The 21,514-nt window shown below is 38.3% G+C and overlaps 1 protein-coding gene across 1 annotated transcript; it reads left to right on the top strand.

The window, feature by feature from the left end:
• The first annotated feature begins 473 nt into the window (after window positions 1–473).
• ankk1 (ankyrin repeat and kinase domain containing 1) lies at window positions 474–9,754 on the top strand. Its single transcript, XM_030744936.1, has 9 exons — window positions 474–806; window positions 1,530–1,812; window positions 1,934–2,085; window positions 2,425–2,474; window positions 3,183–3,338; window positions 3,847–3,971; window positions 4,855–4,888; window positions 6,915–7,155; window positions 8,087–9,754. The coding sequence occupies exons 1-9, from the start codon at window positions 622–624 to the stop codon at window positions 9,126–9,128; spliced, it is 2,268 nt and encodes a 755-aa protein (XP_030600796.1). The 5' UTR covers window positions 474–621; the 3' UTR covers window positions 9,129–9,754.
• The last annotated feature ends 11,760 nt before the right edge of the window (window positions 9,755–21,514 follow it).

Raw genomic sequence — 21,514 nt, forward strand, 5'->3', positions numbered from 1 at the left:
GCAGACTACTGAGCTGTTCCACTGGAGCTATTAGGGGTTAGGTGCCTTGTTAAAGTGGATAGTCCATGAGGCAGTCGAGTTACTGTGATCAGCCACAATATTAAAACCACCTCTTTGAGCCAAGGTCCCCAGCAGGTCACTGCACTACAGTGCTCTCAGTCTTATTCATCTTACTTTTGGAGGCTTCAGTGTTTTGGCTGACATGTGTATACAGAAGCAAATCATAGGAGAGAATTGGCACATAAATCATATCATATTAAGGCATCAGAGGGGAAAGAAAAAGTCACTGAGTGTGCTTTCAGTATTGACTGAAAACTATGACGGCAGTTTCGGCTGATAAAAACCAGCTTCGCAGCATTGCAGAGTAAACAAGTTCTACACCTCAGCTCCGCCCACAGGCGTTGAGCATAGCTTAGTTTGGATGTCACTCCTCATAACTTCCACACAGCTGGCTTCACTCATTTTAAAGCGTGTCTCTGCTGCCATTTCTCTCCTTGTGTGAGACACATGCTCCTGCGGTACAGCTGATCAATGTTGATCTGGAAGATAAACCCTGTTGATGTGTAGGATCGGAGAGTGAGACTGTTTTGAGGGCTTGTGTGAGAGAGGATATTTGTACTCATGGATCGGTTTGAACAAGCCCCTGGGCAATTCAGGAACTTCCAGAAGGACGACTTTGAGGCTGACTGGATCAGGGTGGCAGAATGCAGATTTGGTCAGGTGTACCAGGTCAAGCTCAAGCTCTGGCGGGAAAAATTTGCTTTGAAAAGTTTTGACACAGCCTTGTGTGGAAAAAACCTTTACAGGTGGGAGTCAAGTTATAATTGTTAGAAGCGGTTGAAGAGTATTGGATCTATGGAAATGATTATGATTTTATCATTTGTGGTGCTAGGACTTCTTATTGTTGTATGACAAAGCTGTAATCTGATCCCACCACAGTATATTAGCACCACACAACACTGAATAGATAAATTAACACCATCACAGGCAACAGGGAACACTTAGATTTAACTATAGGAGTGTAGAAGCGTTACAGAACAAGTCCATGAGGTGTCAAACACCACGTGGACCTGTTACAATAGAACTATGACCTACACCTTCTTTTTAAAGCACCTTGAGGCGACTGTTTGTTGTGAGTTGGCTAAACAAATAAAACTGAATAGAATTTTTTTTTATCCTCTGTGCCAGATATCACAACTGATTGTTGAATATGTATTAGTTAAAAGTTAACTAAAGAATCAGATTCAACATGGCCTAAACTAAGGGATTGATCATTAGCTATTCTGAAACAGGTAAATGGTTATATATTGCCTGCATATTGTCTAAGGTTAACAGTTAACAGGAATAAAGACAAGATTAAAGGAAGCTAACAATCAGCATGGATTCTTAAACTTTTACTTTATATCAAACTGTTAGATTCATTACTCTCAGCACACCTACTTTTGATACTTTCCATAGAATGCAACATTTCCAGTGGTAAAGCTCAAAACGCAAATAAAATCACTGACACTCTTTTTTTTCTATTCCAGGAAAATAATAGAGGAGGTGTCCAACATAGCCAAATTGAAATTCAAGTACATAATGTGCATATATGGCATGTGCAGCGAAGCGACTGCACTTGTGATGGAGTACATGAGTAATGGTTCCCTGAACAATCTCCTGGTCAGTCACACTTTGATGTGGCCAAAGAAGTTTCAGATGATTCATGAGACCTCCTTGGGTATGAATTTCCTTCACAGCATGAAACCTCCTCTACTCCATCTTAACCTAAAGACTTCCAATATCCTTGTAGACGATCATCTCCACATCAAGGTCAGTAAACTTCTGGAAGCTTATAATAAACATCCTGGCTTATTCCGAGCACTCCATGATAATTCAGTAACACTGTCTCATTCTTGTTTGTGTTTTCTTTTTTTTTTTCTTTTTTGCTAAGATTTCAGATTTTGGTTTAATCCACTGGGAAGAGGGCATGAACAAGACCTTGTTCATAGAGCAGTTGACTGCAAGAGGGAACATAAGTTACATTCCTCCAGAGACCTTCACTCAATCCCCCAATCCTCCAGGAACTACCTTTGATGTTTACAGGTGACTTGCCAAAGGTGGTTTTGATATTGCAATATCAGAATCACAGCTTTTTTTTGGATTCGGCGCACAATCCACACTTCACACTGGGTAACCTTGCTGCACAGTATATGTACTTCAATCTTACAGTCAGAGGGACATATTCCAATATCACTCACGTCTCACTCACTCATCGGTGCCGTTTTGTTTTGCTGGGTTTTATTTATTTGTTGAAAAGCTTTTTATAGAACATAAAAGGGGTTTCAATGCCTTTTATGTACGAGGAGGACAGTTACAGAGTTCATTGAATGCACAGTATGAGAGCATTGGGACTGAAGTGCTTCCTTCTGCTTTGATTTGCAGCTTTGGAATTGTGATGTGGGAAATTCTGACACAACAGAAACCACATGCAGGTAGGAACTTATTCATTTGAAACAAATCACATCATCATATCAAAAAGATTTACAGGCATTTCCTCAGCAAGGAGTCATGTAACACTTAATGGGATCACTTTGACAGCATAAACATGAAGGCATTTCATGTGAGTTTTTTTTTTAGGAACAGTGCTCTAAAATAATATGAACAATACAATTTATAGCACAGAAACTGACAAAAATGGGCTTAAAATTGGCACCAGAATGGGTCTCTGTGGTAAGCTGGGCTATTTCATGGTGCTCACGATGTATTTATTAGACTTTTTCTTGTGAAAAAAAACTTGTTGGTGAACAATTTATGAATGACAAGTTAGTCTAGTTAGATGAAGAAGTTAGAGGTCTAGTTAGAAAAGCCAAATGTCCTGCAGAGTTAGAGAAAATTTATACCATTCTCAAAGTCAAGTGAAAGCATGTCTTCTGATGCCTCTGATGCAACACTGCATTGATAATGACATGTTTTTTTAGAGGAAAAAAAAAACTGACTTGTTTCTGATGTGTGAGATTTACAGTGTGGGTGCATCTTGTGTGGTAATTTGTTAAAAAGGAAAATTATGTTCTCCTAAATGAATGCATGGCTAAGCGTCCCACACATATTTTGAAACAGCCACCAAACAAGTAGGTCCACTTTGCTGTGCTCGTTGCTCACTGCATGTACTCATCTACATCTACATCTAAATCTGGATGCAGGTTGCAGTGTGACCACGGTGCTCTTACAGGTGTCACAGGGGAAGAGGCCCTGTGTGGAGCTGATACCTGATCAGAGGCCTCCTGAGTGTGAACAGATGATAAGCATCATGAAGCAGTGCTGGGCCCAGGATCACACGGAGAGGCCACAGTTCTCAGGTGCAGCATAAAGATACTTTCAGGAGACTTTCTATTTTGGATTTAAAGGTTTACTATATAAGGTTTACCAAGTTTACTATTGTATATCAGTCTAATCAGACCAGTGTGTTAACTCTCAGAAAAATAAATGCATACACAACAAATAGTCATGTTCCTTTTGACTTTGTGAATAATTATCAAGTCAAAAGTCAATGATAGAGGACACATTTTAACACATTGACTTAAATGAGGTTTTCATCGTTTACATAATAAGGAGCGGGTCACTGTTGTTTAAACAAGCACTCATGACTTGAGAAGTCATGCTTATGAATACAGATTAGCAGTCATGTTTATTCATAAACAGCACCTTGTCCAATTTTTCATGTTCACGAATCTCTCTACAATTAGTGCCGTATCTATGAAATAATTTACCTGTAATTCCAGGGGTGCAGTCAACACTGGGTTTTGGTGAATACATTAGTTTGAACACGCCAATTCAGAGGTGTTCTTGACTGCTGTTTGTGTGCAGACTTTGTGAGGCAAACAGAGTCCCTGAGTGAATTCCTGAAAGTTCCAGTTCCAATTCACAGCAGCAAAAATGGGGATGCGGGACAGAAAGCGGATTATCCTTGGCTGATCTCACCAATGAAAAAGGTTTGTTCTGCTTGAGACTCGACTCCAATTGCTCTGTTTTATCCGCTGTATCTACTCCAGCTTTGAGGGCAGATTAACCATATTATTGATTAAAAATGTTCACCAACATTCGCTAATTAGCACAATGTAGAGCTGAGGCTGATTAAAATGTCAGCGGTGTTAGGCTAAATGAAAAGGCAGGGGATCACCCGAGTTAGTAGGATTTATCCCCAAAGCCAGCAGTTCTCAAATGTTTTCAGGCACCCTGCCCTCCTTCAGAAGCACAAAAAAGATTCACATCACCACCCCACAATTTCTGTCGATCATTAAACAACAAATAGAACTTTTAGTGGAATAAAAGTCAGCATGATAGCATCAGCAAGACCTTGTTTCTTACTTTGCTTACTCATATCATGCTTGGCTTAGTTTTCATTACAGCAAGTAAAGAATACATTTCATGTATAATACAATTAATGCTAAATACAGTTTGTCATATTATGATATAGCAGCACAGGAGGAGACTCCTCTGTTAAAGCCTTCATATCATGGCAATCAATCCAGTAACTGACAAATGATTTTATATTAAAGACAACAAAGGGTATGAATCATGGTAACGCTACAGTTAAATATAGGGGATTATCAGTGTTATTATGGTTTAGGACGAGGCCTCAGTCTGGTCTGTCAAAGCATTTTCATAAAATAGCATCCCCAACCAGAAAATAACACTAAAAAAAAAAAGAAAAAAAAAGCCAAAACAAATAATGTGTTCAGTTTTTATTACTCTATTTAACTGTGGAGCTCACACGCTGATTAATAAAATGCTCATGAACCACTTGTGATGATTTATATCACAGCCATTAATTTTTTATTTTTTTTGCTATATGTTCTTTCTCTTCAATTTTAGATCACTTTGCCTGAGATGTCTCACTCTCCTTCAGGTAAACATGGTTTTAGAGCATGGTGGAAAATCAGGTGCAGTTCAATTTAATTATTGGAGGGCTGACATTTCAGAAGTGCTGTTTACAGTGCTGTCACATTTCAAATATTACCTTCATACTGACAAAATGGAGTCAATAGAGTCAGTGGATGAGAATAATGCTCCTTTGATCCTTTTCTTCGGGAATGTTGCCAACAGCACTGAATCAATAAGTCACCATACTTTTCATTGTCAGCCTTTTATAATTACAGTAAAAATATATCTAGATATGGAGGATTTTGCAAAAGTCTTGAGGTGCCTCTCATTTCTCTATATTTTGCTAAAAAAAATGAGGGAAATAGGTACAGTGAGTTATTTAAACATGTGAAACATATCTACAAATACACTATATAAGTTTTAAAACAATTCTAATGAGCTTGAAAGTCAATATTTGGTATGACTGTCTTTATTCTTCAACACAGCCTGAACTCTCTGAGGCAGCTTTCTTGTCATTTCTTTAAGCAGTCTTCAGGAACAGTTCTCCAGGCTTTCTGAAGGACATTCAAAGCTCTTCTTTGGTGGTTGGCTGCCTTTTTGTCTGACCTCAAGATAATCCCAAGCTGCTTTAATAACACTGAGGTCCAGGCTCTGGGGAGGCTAATTAATGACTGATAGTGTCCCATTGTATGTTTTTCTATCCAAGTATGCGCTGACTGCACTGGGCTCATTATCGTGCTCAAAAATATGGCCAATCAAATGCCTTCCAGATGGTATTGCATGGTGCATCAAAACCATGATAGATCGTGGTGGATGGTACTTTTCTGCATTCATAATTTCATCAGTTTTGACCGCTCCACCATGTTTTACATACGGCTGTAGACACTCTTTTGGCTACTCTCTTTAGTGGTCACCACAGTGGATCATCTGCCTCCATCTCACCCTGTCCCTCTTCCTCTGCCACACAACCCTCTGCATGTTTCCCTTCATGACTTCCTTGAATCTTCTCTTATGCCTTCCTCTCTTCCTGCCTGACGGCTCCATCTTCAGTAGACTTTGTCCAATATATCCACTATCCCTCCTCTGCAGATCTCGACCTTGTCTGTCTAACTTTGTCTCCAAAATACTAAATCTGAGCTGTCCTACACTCATTTCTAATCTTGTCCGATTTGGTCACTCTCAATAAAAACCTTAACCTCTTCAACTCTGCCTCCTGTCTTTTTGTTAGTTCCACTGTCTAGTCAGTACCATCTTGTACACCTTCCTGTTCACTCTTGCTGCTGTTCCTCTGTCTTAAGTTACTCCTGGCACACATCTCCACCCACTCCACCCTGCCTCCACTCAGTCTGTTGCTTTGAACAGTTGACCCCAAACACATCCACATCACTACCTCTGTTCCTTGCATCTCCCTCTCATTCACAGACATGTATTCTGTTTTGCTTCTACACACTTTGATTTCTCTTCGTTCTAGAGGATTCCTCCACCTCTCCAGGCTCTCTTTGACCTGCTCCCTACTCTCATTGTGTACACTTTCTTATTGGTGAAAAAATACTATCTAATGCCTATCAAAATATGTTCTTTTCGGCATTTTTGTAGATTCGACTAAAGAATCTTAAACAAATTACTGAAATGTTTTTGTGACAGGCCGCTAGAAACAAAATGACTAGTTACTATTTAAAATTGGTTCTTTGTTAAGTTGTCTGTTATTTATAGACACAACACTAGTTCATCCCTTGTGTTAGGACTGAAAATAGGTGAAAAAGCAGCCAATGTCAAAGAAAACATTTGAAAGTGATTCAGAAAACCTAATGAAGGGTGGCTCAAGACTTTTGCACAGCAGTGCATGTTCAAAGACCAGTACACAAAGCAACAACTCATTATGAATGAGCTCTATACTCAGGTCACTCTCTGTCATGTACACAAGGAAACCGGAAGATACAATAAAATGAAGAGGTTAATTTCAACAAAAGATTCCAATAGAGACATTATCATCAGACATTGTGCAGCTTCCCCCCCCTAACATGTATAATACATTTGCTTTAATTTCACAGTTGACCAATATAGCAAGGAGGACATTCTCTCCATGCTGTCAAAGAAGGACTTTGGTAGTTTCAGGCATTCTGTGAGAAGAGAGCATGTATACACACACTTTTCCGGCCAAAAGAGACTGCTTCACTACACGGTAGCCAGCGGTGATCCAGAGAGTGTGAAGCACGTCCTGAGTCTGGGTGCTGAAGTCAACTGTACAACTGCCAGAGGTTACACTCCTCTTATTATTGCTGTTCTGCAGAGGTTTGTATTAATTTTTGTGTGTTATGTTAAAACTGTTACAAGCACCTAAGTGACAGTTCCGTGCTAGCAGCTGGCTGTTTTGATCTTGTCTGCAGTTCTTATTTTAACCAGACTTCCTGCTTGCATATTCCAAGTTTTAAAGAAGGTTGAGAATTAAAGAAATACACTTTATGCTTTATCACTGAGAACTCGATGGAAAAATTTATATCACTATCATGGTCTCTATTGTGTTCTCCCCCCCCCCTGTCTTTTGTATTATCTGCTTTCCATAACTGTTTCAACCTGTGTCTCCTTCCCACCTGTGCCTTTGTCAGATTGTCTATTCACCCAGCTTAACCTCAGCAATTAACTCCTTGCATATATTACCTGTGTTCCAATTATTCCTAGTGTTCCCATCTTTTAGTTGTTTTTAGGACAAAGACTGTATGTGTGTACAGCACATTTGTTTATCTACAGATACTATTAACCCTCAAGTGACCAAGCTATTTTAGCTACATAAATTACTGAGTAGGTGTCATTTAGGACTTAATTATTTATCATAGATTAAAGCTTTTTAATGGCTCTATGTTTGTGTCTATAGAATTCCCTTTATCTATGACAAATATTCTAAAATGCTATAATGTAATGATCTTGGTGTTAAATTGAGTTTTGGCATCACATTTCCATCACATCATTATGCTACCATGTGTCCATATACATGGAGATCAGAACCAGGGAACCATGCAACTAAATGGCTTAGAAATATTGTCTAAACATCCCTGAAACTGCACGTTTGTCTTTGGCCTGCTTTTGCCATGGCTCTGCTCTGGTAGTTCCATTGCCAAACTCCATGTACTTCAGGATATCTATGAACCTTGTTCCCCATTTTTTTTTTTTTTGAAGCATTGTAATGCACTTTATTAATGAATCTCATTTCTTGTTTTTTCAACAGGTTTCATGACACCATCACTGTATTGCTGGACCATGGCGCAGATGTGACCCAAGGAGAAGAGGACCAATGGACACCTCTGCATTTTGCTGCTCAGAATGGTGATGACAGGACTGTCCGACTCCTGCTGGACAAAGGTGCTGTTGTAGATGCCTGGGAAAAAACTGGTTGGATGCCCTTCCACCTGGCCTGCCAAAATGGGCATGAAACTGTGGTGCGCCTCCTGCTTTCACGACTGTCACAGAAAGCTGTCGTAGAACGGGAGAAGGCACAGGGGAGGACACCGCTCCACTTGGCCTCCATCTATGGACATCTCAACATCACAAAGCTCCTCCTCACTTATGGGGCAGATCCCAATGCGACGGATAAATTTCTGTGCACTGCTCTTCACCTATCAGCTGAGGAAGGCCATAACAGAATAGTCAGACAGTTGTTACAGAATGGAGCGACTACTGACACTGCAGACAGCAGAGGATACACTCCACTTCACTTGGCTGCTCTAAAGGGTCATACAGGTATATGTAGGCAGCTCCTGTCAAACAAAGCCAACCCAGACTCCAGGACCATCCAGGGATGGACTCCCATGCACCTGGCTGCCCTAAAGGGACATGAAGCTACACTGGTCCAGCTGGAGAGTCAGGGTGGTTGTGTAAATGCAAGAGGTGAGAATGGATGGACTCCACTACACTTGGCCTGTCACCACAGTGAGCCAGATTTGGTGGCAAAACTCTTGGCAGCCAAAGCCGACCCAAATGTCACAGAGGAGAGTGAGGGATGGACACCGTTACATGTAGCCTGTAACAGTGTCAGTTTTCCAAGTGTCCTCCACTTGATATCCTATGGTGCAAATGTCAATGCTTTAAATTATGGAAATGCCACACCTTTACACCTGGCTGCCCAGCACGGCTGTGTACCCATTGTAAAAGCTTTATTAATGAATGGAGCAGACAGGACACTGCTGGATTCTTCTGGATCCACAGCTTTAAATGTAGCTCAGCGGAGTGAAAAGTTGGAAATAGCAGAACTACTAGAAAAAGGATGTTGACTATGATGAGGATTAGAATATAATGGAGGAATTACAAGACACTATTGCGTAGCTTAAAGCACGATATTGATGATTTTGTCACAGGAAAATGAGCAGTTTTGCCGAGCAGAAGAAAACCTAATCAATAATTACAAACTCATCTATATTTAAAATTCTGTCAGACCATCACATAATTGAAAATAGAAATCTATCACTGTTTTTGTTTAAAAATAAATGGACATTTATGTCTGATTTTTCCAGTAATTACTTTCCTGCAAGTTCAATAGAAGCGCCACACGAGGTCTTGACCTTTATATCAAATCAGGCATTTGTACCAAAAATAATTACTTTAAAGTCAGAAAATATCTGACAGAGATATTATTGTGATAAACTGGTGAGCGAGCCACACACGTGGGGGTCAGAATCAGGTGATGTATACTGATAATGACAAAGCATATTGATTCTCCTTATTGAATCACCCTGCTTGTTTGCTTCTTTATGTGTGCTTTCCTGTCAGCTGGAAAATGGACATAATAGTGTAAAAAAAAGAGCTGCTGTTGTAACGATCCACATAGATTCTTTTGGTTAAACCCGTCAGACTTTATGCAAACATTATTTGTCCAATCTGGTTAAATAACAGATATCAGAATTGACATAGCTGTCATGCCCAAATTTCTAATTAAAAATGCATATATTCTTTATGAAAACCCAAGATAATTCCTTTCCAGGCTGAGGGAGGCACTTCCCACTCTGTGACATGCTCATTTACCACAGTGACACCTTATTAAGTTGAAATGAAATGCATGGATTCAGGAGCTACACATTCTCATTCATTTTTCCTGAAACTGCAGTGGAACGACTCAGATGAGCTGAATCAAATTACTGTAAATGAACAAAGCAAAAGTTAAATTTGACCTAGACTGAGATATTTTTTTTAATAGGTTGCTAAGCGAATACCTGCTATGTCATTTTAAAATGTTATTTTATTTGAAGTTCACTTTTCCCCTCCATGACGTGTTGTCCGCTTGTGTGGGTTGTCTCACTGTGTTGATTTTGGCTGTCTGTATCGTGAAGCCATCAACTCTCTTCTTCTGGTCATTAGAAGAGAGACTGTGGCTTCTTCCATGCCTTGCCATTTGTCTGTTTATCTGACCAATACACCAAACAAACAATGGATGTGTCTTTCAAGTCTGAAAAAGGGAAGCCTCAACAGAAGTACCTCTAACTGGGATTCTTTCTATTCACCAGCAGGGGGAGACTCCTCTGGTTGCAAAAAGTAAATCCACCCCTTGCTCATCATGTCCAAGATGGCAATGGTGAAAGCAATCAGCTTGAGGTTTCACAACAAGACATTGCTAACTAATGGGTGACGTCATGATGCTACATCCATCTTTTATATACAGTCTATGGTTTATATGCAGTCTGTCTTTTCAACCAGTCTACTAAAATATTGGTGTCCTAATATACACTATGCTAGTTTACAATCTATAGAGTACAGTATAATTCAACATTTTTATTTACATTAACAGCCTTGTAACATTAGTATTATTTAATATATTTATGCATTATTTCCTTCATTTCCACATCCAAAATCCTGGTTCATTTGGTTTTACATCAGAAACCAGACAAAGTGAAGTGTATGTTGACTTCAGTTGTCTTTGACCAGAGTTTGAAAAGCAGCTTTTGCATTATGGAAAGAAGCTCTTTGGAGAGGTCTGTTTATTTCAGGTTGGGTTGGATGACTGGCTGATTGTAGTTGAAAGTGTCCTTTTTTACTGCAGCAATTCACATTTGAAATTTATGAAGCCTTTAATGTCTGAAGAATTGAAAGCAAATCACATTTGTGTGGTTGTTATCCACAGTAAACAGTCAGATGACAATTTAACAGATGGGAATGGCACATATCTGTGGAATCCAGAGTGGTGTCATTGTGTAACCTGTCTAACAACATTTTTGTCCTACTAGTATTCAAATGAAACAAGCACCCTTTAAAAAAAAAAAGAAAAAAGAAAAAAAAAGAAGAAGAATACAACTGTGCAGCTGTTCTAATGTCAGTTCCTGAAAAATAAAACTTGCTTTTGCAGCATCTAATCGGGGCCACCGAAATCAATGATTCTGCCTCAACCTTTTTACACGTACGGTGACACATCGGAAACCTACTATCTCAGTCGGTAATTGGGTTTGAAGGCACCTAAACAAATTTTATTTTCTAATAGGGAGACCAGCAGGAAGAAGATAATGCCATGTAAGTTGCTGTTACCACAAACACCAGGAGCAACAGAAACAAAGAAGAAAATTGCGTTGTTGTGGTCTTTAGTTTCACACTGTGTTCTGTTGTATTTCCTTTTATTTTCTTAGTTTATGTATATATTTACCATGTATTATTCACAGAGCGTTGAACAAAAGCTTCTCTGATGGTCCTCCCCTCTGTGCTCACATGTTTTGTGTGATGCAGTTAGACTGCAAGGCCTAATTGCTTTGAAGTGACTTTAGACAACAGTTCACCATGATGTATTTGCACCAACACAAAGTCTCTGCAGGCTTTATACGACTCTTCAAAATCTTATCAAATGATATCATGGTGGATGAGTCTGCTGATGAGTTTTTCTTTCTCAGTCTCATTGTCTTATGTTACCTTAACCCCTCACACAATGATTAGAATATTTAGACAACCTTCAAAGTATAAACGATGCAGAGAAGGACTCTCTGACATTCGCAGCTCTCATTTTAATGACAGGAATTCATCTGGCCATTTATCGGTATATTTAGCTTCTCAGATGAGAGCCATTATGCTCTCTGCAGAGAACCCTCTTCAACGGGGTTAAACTCACCTTTGAGCTGAGCCCTGTGGTTTTAAGCAGATGCAATCATGACTGATGCAGCTGTGTATTTTGACCCAGGTGTGCAGCCTCAGCAGGGACAAGCAGGCATCTTTGGTGCTTGCTACAATAATTGAGTGAGTGATCTGTCATGCCTGATGGGAGTTTCTTTGGCCCTGTCATCTCTCAGTGACCTCTCACTCTGAGATGACAGAGGAAAAACACCCTACCTCGATCTGTCTAAATACCCAGCATTAGAACTTGCTGTTTTCCAGTGAACCACCCTTCAGGTTACTAGCTGAAACAGCAGTTATCTGTAAACTGGGTTTCAAATTAGTGCTAGTGAAAAGCATCATTTGCACATTAGTGCAGAGCAGTTAGCCATTGTTTGACTTCATATTTTTAATCGTCTATTTTTGTGCTCATCAGGCTAAGTACATGATCTTAATTGATCCAGTTAGTGTAGCATCACCCTGCTCCAATTTAACACGATGCACGTCTGGTTTCTATTCTTTCTGCAAAACTGATGCACAGAAGTGTTTGTTTGAAAATTCATCTCATTTTTTTCTTGCACATATACTTTTATGCTGTTCTTTAATTATCTTTACCCCAGCTTTGTCTATAATGGCTCAGTGAAAATGAGCTTAACAAAACATTTAAAGGTACTGGTTAACACAATCCTGAAAAAAAAAAAAAAAAGATGCTTTTAACAAGTAGAAAGAACATTGTGTGTCATGAGGATTTTAATATGACCTGAAAGTAACGTGTAGGTTTTTTCTTTTCCAAGACTCTAATGGAGTCATAGCGAGTGCAATTATGAGTTTGATTATATAAGACTCGCTTCAAGTGCTAACAACCTGGAAAAGTAAATGGTCATACCACCAGGAGATGGATTTCCTGTCAAAGTAAAGAAATAAACCCCTCTGCATTCAGGTGGGCTAATACAGAGAAGGACTAAGGAACAACAACAACAAAAAAAATGCTTATAATTTTCCAACCATTTTATATGTATGTGTTAATACTGTTTACAATATATCACATTTTTCATTTGTAGTTAAAGATTAAATTAATAGGTAGCTTCACAATTAGAAATATAAACTAGAAATTCAAGGGAAGTAAAACTAAATACAACACACAAGTGACAAAAGACCACCAAAATATAACAGGTAGTAACTACAGACAGAGACAAAAAATTTGAACATGCAAACCTGACACAGATGACACAAAAGAAAGAAAAATAATGAGACTATACCAAATAATCCTAAAACGGAATACTAAGGGAAATAACCATTAATTGAAACAAATAGTGGTATATTAGTGTCTCGAGACTCAAGATACTAAGATACTACTAATCAACCATAATCAAACTAAGCAGCTAAAGCTAACTTTTTAGATGTATTCTGGCCATTAAACACAGTTTAATCCCACCTCACTCCAGAATAATAACAAGAAGTTATATTTCCTCTTGTAAAAAAAACACAGCGGACAATAATATCAAAACATTTCTCTCCTTGGGCAAGCTGCCAGAAGGACAGAACCTACAATAAGCCAAACATCACTCAAACACATTGTGTTTCTGTTTCATTTCCTCCCACCTTCACCTCTTCTCCTCTTGTCTAGATTATACTCAACTTCTGAAGATGAATAAGATGAATAAGAAGTGTTTTTATACCAGCAGCAGATATTGTTGCTGCTCAGTTCTCGTCAGTCTCAATAGACTGTTTGCTCATTTCATGCCTTTTTGAGTACAAGTCATGCGTGGCACACAGGAATGTCAAACATCACGTAGGCACACAAATTTACAGCATTGCAAAAGATGGGACATGACATATCCTGACAGCAGGATCCAGCTAAGGTAATGGTTTTATTATAAATTTTTCTCAACATGAATTTGGCCACTAAATATATACAACTAAACAAAATATCTGAAGCATTCCTGAAGAATAGGCAAGTAATGTTTAAGGTTTCACCCATTTTTATATTTTTTGCAGTGTTACACAGTTGATGTGCCAACAGAGCTTAATTATACAGTTACAGCAAATTCGCCAGTACCAACAAGGGTGTTGCAGGCTCATTTTTAATAGTTAAACATGTAGTTTTGCATTGTAGTGACAAACAAAGATGTACAGTATGCAATATTTTTATGCCTCTTTGGAGAGTACCAAACTGTAACAGAGCCATTACTGACTGCTACAGGAAGGTAATAAAACTAAATAGTTGGGAAGAACTGCAGCTGAAGTCATTCATTTTTACTCCCAAAGCCCAGAAAGGTTAGATTTATACTTTACTACAACAGCATTCAAGCCCTAGAGAGCACTGATTGAGGCTGTTGTACTGTTCTTGTTTTTTTTTAACATGCTTTGTGTCTCATTTTATTCAGTAGAAACAAGGCCCACTAAAGCAATCAGTGGTTATTCTCAGCTTCTCCAGCTTTTTTGTTAGCATTACCATGTGCAGCGGGTCTTTAAGCTAAGACTGAAAAAAACTCAGTGTACACTACAGCTCATGGGTTCACGGTGTCCTGAACTCCAAATCTTGGAACACTTTGGACAAGAATCGCTCTTCAGCCAAATCTGATTTCAGTGTACACACTGAACTTAGGATCAGGTCACTGTCATGGTTAGTAATCCAAACCATATTAATGACTAGCCTCATGTTGTGGGTGCGTTTATCCCAGACCCTTGGCTGAAGTTTAGTCTTCTTCCTGCCATATGATGGCATTTGTCTCTGCCCACCAGGGATCCTCAACATGAACTTTTACTGAGAACAGTTCAACTCCTATCCTCCATCTTACCAATGTGCTTATATTAGCCTAACTGTAGCGTTGCATCTAGCCACCTCGTACCGTATTATTATGCTTCACTAACCCTCCAAATGTCACTGCTATTTAGTTTTCTATCTCTGCTTCCATCCAAAGCTATAACAGACCTATGCTTGATTTATTTATTTATTTATTTTTAGAAATACTTAAGTCAGAACATGGAAAATCACCTTTAGATGGAAACTAGCTATCTAACTTCCTGCTAACTTCAAATTCACTAACCTACTTTCAGGGGTCACCACAGTGGGTTTGATGTGGCAGATTTTTATATCGCATGCCTTTCCTGATGCAACCTCAAAGGGGATTTGTGTCTCCAGATGGAATCGAACCAGGAATCGTTCGATGAAGCTTGTAAATCCTCTTTTTCATGGATGACTGGGTGTTAAACTATAAACAGCCAAACTGATCATTTGAATTTGGAATGTTTTCAATGTTCAGTGAGGCCTCAGTGTTTGTTTGATTTTGGGAGCTATTGGACCTGGAAATGGTTAATGATGCCAGAATTAAGAAGTCGATCATAGTTGTGGTCTGACCTCCTATTTTACATTCATATACAATCCCAGAAAGATCTTAAAGCATTTTAGTCTGAAATTCTGAAAAACCTGAAAATCTCCTTTAAAACAAATTATGATTTTTTTTTATATAAAAATAGAAAATAGAAAATATGAAAACCATGTTACCCTTGAGCAGTCCTTCACAGCAGTCTTCATGTCACAATCTAGAGGTAAAGACTGAGTCAATACATTCAATACTATTGTAGATTAAGGTTAGAATGGTGTCTTGGACTATTGGAAAGTGCAGAAAACCTTTAATTAATCTGTCTGTATAGATATAGTGCATTTTTAATTGTAATCATTTATATTTCCATTATCATATGGAAAATTTTGTAAAAGACAGAATATTTCACATAGAGTTTTTCAAAATATTTATCTTTTTTCTTTTGTATCAGTATGTCACTTAGGTGACAATCGTGCTTTAGTAAATCAGTCACAAATAATAATGACTGTCAAGCTATATCTGTGATGTCGTTGCTGCAGGGATATTGATATGGTCTCTTGGGTTGATAGCTGTAGATAAAGCAAAGGCTGCCACAGCCGAAGGATGGGCAGTATGCCCGAGATGCTGAGAGGAAAAGCAGTCAAGCCACAAACAAACAAACAAACTACAGATGGTTATTTTCTGCATATTCTAAAAATAAGTTATGATAATGACTTAAGAGTATATTTTGAGAAGAATTTTAATATTTCAGTAGTTTCTGTATGTTAAACATAACTGGGAACTGAGACAAAAAAAAAAAATCTTGTTAATGGAAAATAGAAAGACCTGCTATTGTATTGCAGCCTAATCAGGGATGCACATCTTTAAACTCTTTCTCTGGTTCATCAGTTAAACATGTTCCTTTGGTGATGAGGGTATGATTAAGGAAGAATTTAATTTCCTTTACCTTAAATTTATTTTTTGATGAGATAAGGAGGATCAGTGGATTCCTCCCTGACTCATACCCAAGTGTAACAGAGAAGAGATAATTAAAAAATTATGTATAATAAAGCAATCGCTGAAGTTGCCTCTGTGCACAGTATCATAAAACATACACTCACCAATCCTTGAAAATTATATTATATTATCTTCTTCTCAACACTCATAGAAATTACATTATCAGGGAAATAAGTTTTAAATACACAGCATGGGCAAAGTTTTCCTGAGCATTTTGTTAGCTGGTTGTTGGTGTTTAATGTTGATTGGATTGCCAAAGATACCCCAGATTCCCAGAAGCTGGATTAAAGTAACCCAGACTCCTAGAAAGATCAAAAAGCACTATAATTGTTCATGTTATTTGTTTTGTTTTCATCCAGAAGAACATGAAATGTATTAAGCTCTTGTAAAAGCATCAGCAGCGTAATCATAAACTGGCTCCATCCATTGACAACGTATGTGACAGAATTTTAAGCTCTGAGATTGGAAATTGGATATTTCAGACCAAAATGCATTTTGGGAGTTGTTCATTTTAATTTAGGTAATACTTTACACTGTAAAGAAAACCACTTTGAAAATACCTGTGTGCTTAAAGACAGTGTGCCCAAAACCACCAACTGAACCAACTAAAACGCATTAAAAAAAAAATAAAAATTTTTTTTCTTTTTTAAAAGACTGTCAATTTACATAAGCCAGGTTCAGCACTCTAAATCATCTCTTGGAAGGCGGGGAGAGTGGTATAAAACAAAAAGTGGAATATTTTAAACAGTGCTAAAGTGGATACAGAGAAAAATTTTTAAAAAATGAAGGACTCATCCCATCAAGAATATGATTATGACTCTCAGCTCTACACCAAGACACCTCTCCAATGCCACTTTCATTCCCAGCTCAATTAACAGCACACCCCACTGTTCCAGTACCAGCCTTATGCTTCTGTGATAAATTGTGTAAAGATTTGGGATTAGTACTCTGCCTAAGGGGATGAACAATGATCGGTGATTTGGCCTTAATTTTTACAGACTGCCATAAAAGCAGAAAAGATCTATATGAAAACAGATGGTTAAAAAGAGGAGGTAAAGAGAATTTAAATGCTCAGTAACTGTATATCAGCAATACCGATTGCATTATTTTTATTTTGTCATACAATTTGGCACACTTTAAGATGAAAACAAAATCTATGTTTAGCCTTACTTTGTTCCTGTTCAACAGTTTTAAGCTGCTTTGACTGTTTGTTGTTGCATGTGTTTAATTAGTCCTACTACAAACTGCTCCCACCCTAATGGCATCATGGCTGACATTCATAACTTCTTACAAAGATGCAGTAAAAATGTAGATTAAAATATTAAAATCGATCTTCATCAATCCTCTTTTGAAATCTTGTGTTTGAATCTTATATTGAGGAGCGATGACATAAATGCTTAAAAAGGTTTTTTAATTTAAGCAGTAGGCTTGACTTCACAGTATTTAAATTTACAATTTGCAGAAGTTTCTTTTTTTTTTATTCCTTCTGATCAATAGAGTGCCATGCATTATGTAGTAGCTTGGTTGTGGCACAGCATGAGTGGGTGTATCTTTAGCAGTGGCTGGCTCAGGCACGACTCTATATCACTGAAGTTATATTAGAAATGGTGATAGTTAACCTAGGTCTCACCCACATTCTCTCTTACTGCCTGTTGCTGAAGCTGTCTGAGAAAGACTCGATTATAGATGTTTTGCTTTGATTGTTATGGCTTTTGCAGTGATGTTCAGCACTGTGCAAAAGTCTTGAGCCACCCCTCATTTCTTTATATTTTGCTTCCAAGGTGTCAGACTTTCTAGTATTCTTTTTAAATGGTCTTTACCAAAAGTCCTCCAATCTTTCAGAAGTTTTTCATTGGACAATGGCTACTTTTTCACTTATATTAAGTCTTGTCCTTGAACGTGACCATTTTCATATTTTTTTTAACGCTTAACACTGACCTATGTTCAGCCCACAGGATGAAACAGTGTTATGTCCACTCACAGACACAACTTAGCAAAGAACCAATATTCTGTAGGCACTTTTTTACTAGCAGCCTCTCACAAAACCTCATTTTCCTTCCCACTGTTTTTGTTGAATACAGTTTAAAAGGTATAAAATAGTATTTTTCCACCAACAAATTGATTCCCAAAGACCTCTCTCAGTAGGCTGTGCAGTGTTTCCTTAAAAACTGGAACACAGACAAAAGAAGTGCCAGGGTTAAAAATCTGTCTACAGCAGGTGAAGTCATGTCCTTGAGAAATAGGAAAAAATCCAGCAAAGACCTGACACAGGACCTTTCAGTTAATTCATCTGTAGTTCACTGAAACATAATCAGAAATGGTCTCAGTGGAGGGATGGCTGTAAAGAATGGAAGGGAAAGAGAAAGAACAGGATGCCAAATTACACAAGAACTGGACTAAAATTCAGTGGAAATGAGTCTTTGACAGAGATAAAATAGTCTTTTTCCAGCAACAAAGGGATTCCAAAATTATACCAGTGAGTGTCTACAGCCATCAGTAAAACACACTGGAAGCTCTGTCATGGTTTGGGACTGCATTTCAGGCAATACTGCTGAGTTATGAACACAGAAAAATACCATTTGATTTTGATCCACAGCACGATACCATCTGGATAATATTATATTACCACCAGCTTCATTTTTCAGCATGACAGTGATCCCAAACACACTGCCAATGTAGTAAAAGCATACCTGGAAAGAAAGATACACAATGGAACGCTATCAGTCAGGGATTGGCCACCCCAGAGTCCAGACATCAACATTATTGTGGGATCATTTTGACAGAAGGGATACAACAACCAAAGAAGAGCTCTGAATGTCCTTCAAGAAGCTTGAAGAACTTTTCCTGAAGACAACTTAAAGAAACTACAAGAAAGCTTTCCTGGTGTAAGAAGGTTCAGGCTGTGTTGAAGAATAAAGGCGGCCATACTAAATATTTACTTTCAAGCTCATTAGAATTGTACAAATTTTTTTTTTTTTGTCTTATATACTTTATGTTCATGTATGTTTGCACATGTTTCAATAAATACATCTGTTTCCCATTTTTCTAACAAAATATAAAGAAATGAGGGGTGGCTCAAGACATTTGTAAGTACTGTATTGGTAACACATCTATCATGTATGGTAAAAGCATTGTTTGGTCAGTGATGTTGTGAGATAACAATACTTTCTTGTATGATAATAGGAGTTGTAAGTGAGATGGAACAATCCAGAGCAACATTCAGGCACCCTCAGTGAATGAGTAATTAAATCTATTAGGGCGTTTAATAGATAATAATGTAAAGCAAGGGGATTTTTTTAATGTGCTGGCTGTGCTTCGAGCTGATGCTCAGTATGTACTTGCTCAGCAAATTAGAAAGTAATGTCACCCCACAGTCCTGCTTATGGCCTTTACACATTCTTTATTACTTCTCACTCCTGTCACGCCTTGATTCATGCAGATGTAAAAGTTCTGGTTGCAGTACTTCAGCATCTAGGCAGCTCTGTGCTCTAGAGCATAAATGGAGCAACTTTTGTTTAAGTGACAGGTAATTTCCCAGATGATTTTCAAACAGCTAAACAAATATCAACAAACTCAGTGGGATTGGGATCACAATCTGTCTGTGAGAAAATGTACAGAGGCTATATAACCCAGGAAGAAATAAACATGAGAATATGTGATAACTTAGAAAGATGGGACAGGAGAACTCAATAAAAGATTATATTCAAAGGTAAGAACTCCTGAACATATGACAGTTTATAAACTCGAAATGTAAAGCTTATGTGTCACATCCTAATTGGTTGATCTGCCCACAGGTTTTCTTCCTCTGAGCGAGCTTAGGATTTTCAGGCTGGCTCTCAAGAGTGGAGAGTTTGGGGTGTCAACTGAGTAGTACAACAACCTGATTGACGAGGAGAGGTCCAGGTTAAATACTGCAGAAGAGAGTAATGGAAAACAAGTGTGACAACTGAAGCCCGGGCAGCCACACCCACTTCTGGAGGGAGGTAAGTAAAGTTAACAGACACACACATAGACCCACTCACACAAGAAAGGGAGTGACAGAGCGGCAGAAGTGGCAGAAGACAGACAGGTGGAAGGCGGGGGGCACCATGACAACCATATTCGCAAGTACAGCTGATACAGGCAGAGAAGCTGTGCTCACAGCCTGTGGCTGTGCACTGTTGGACCTTTTGAAAGGGGTTATTATTACATTACGTTATTCTAAAGTGTCAGATTGTCTCCTGTTTCTGTTTGATTAAATCATTTCCCACAGCACAGTGTATTATACAGTATAACAGGTCTGGTGTATATACCAACTATTCATATAGATCAGTGGAATGCAAAAATATATTGCAAAGGAATGCAAAGCTAATCTATGTGAGGCAATATTACTGAAGGGAAAAAAATGAGTTACTTTTTTTTTTTACTGACACTTTAACAAGGATCTCTCGGGCTCCCACACTCTGATAGCTGTTACACTTTGTTGACATTTTAAAACAATAAAAATGTGTGAGAATCATTAATTTAATGCTATACTTGGAGCAAATGCCCAGTCAAGAGTTTTGACAAGGAGGGCAGTATTCATACTTTTAATGGGGATTTAATTGAACATTAAAATCAGTGCTATAATTTAATAACTGCTTATTCCTTGAGGGGTGATTAGGCATTTGGACAGCTACTGCTAAAAACACATATTTCAAAAAAGGTCAGACAGCAGCACAGTGTTTTGTCTCATTGTAACATGAGAGACAATGACGCAGACACATTATCATGACGTGGGCACATTATCATGACGAAGGCACATTATCTTCTTGAGTGAGATGACTGAATGCTACTACTACTGTAGCCACTACTAGCAATATTAAAGTGGTTCTTCTTTGAGCATGCACCGTACTGAGTGGCAAAAGTCTAAATACCTCAGTGTATAGCGTTTGAGTGTGCTGGGCACTGGTGAGAAACTCTACCTGAACTGTAGTTTGATATGCTTCATGGAAATATGGTTGAATGACAACATACCTAACTGACCGATGCTTAATTTTTGTTACCGTGGTTGTCAGTTTGCAGAGGCCTATGGGGAGTCTATGGAGAGGAGTTTTCAACCACCACAAATGTACACCTGTGCAGTCCTCCAAAATCCAAAATGCTCAGTGTGGATGATGCTGTTGGTTGAATTCTGATTAGTTGACAAGACGGCCAGAACAGGGAAGGGAGCAACAGGATAGTTCAACAGAAATGGGAGAAAGAAAACACGAAGAAAAAAACAACATGAAAAGTACAGACAGTGTACAGACAGA

The sequence above is a fragment of the Archocentrus centrarchus genome, chromosome 13, assembly GCF_007364275.1.
Source record: "Archocentrus centrarchus isolate MPI-CPG fArcCen1 chromosome 13, fArcCen1, whole genome shotgun sequence".
NCBI classification, from domain to species: domain Eukaryota; kingdom Metazoa; phylum Chordata; class Actinopteri; order Cichliformes; family Cichlidae; genus Archocentrus; species Archocentrus centrarchus.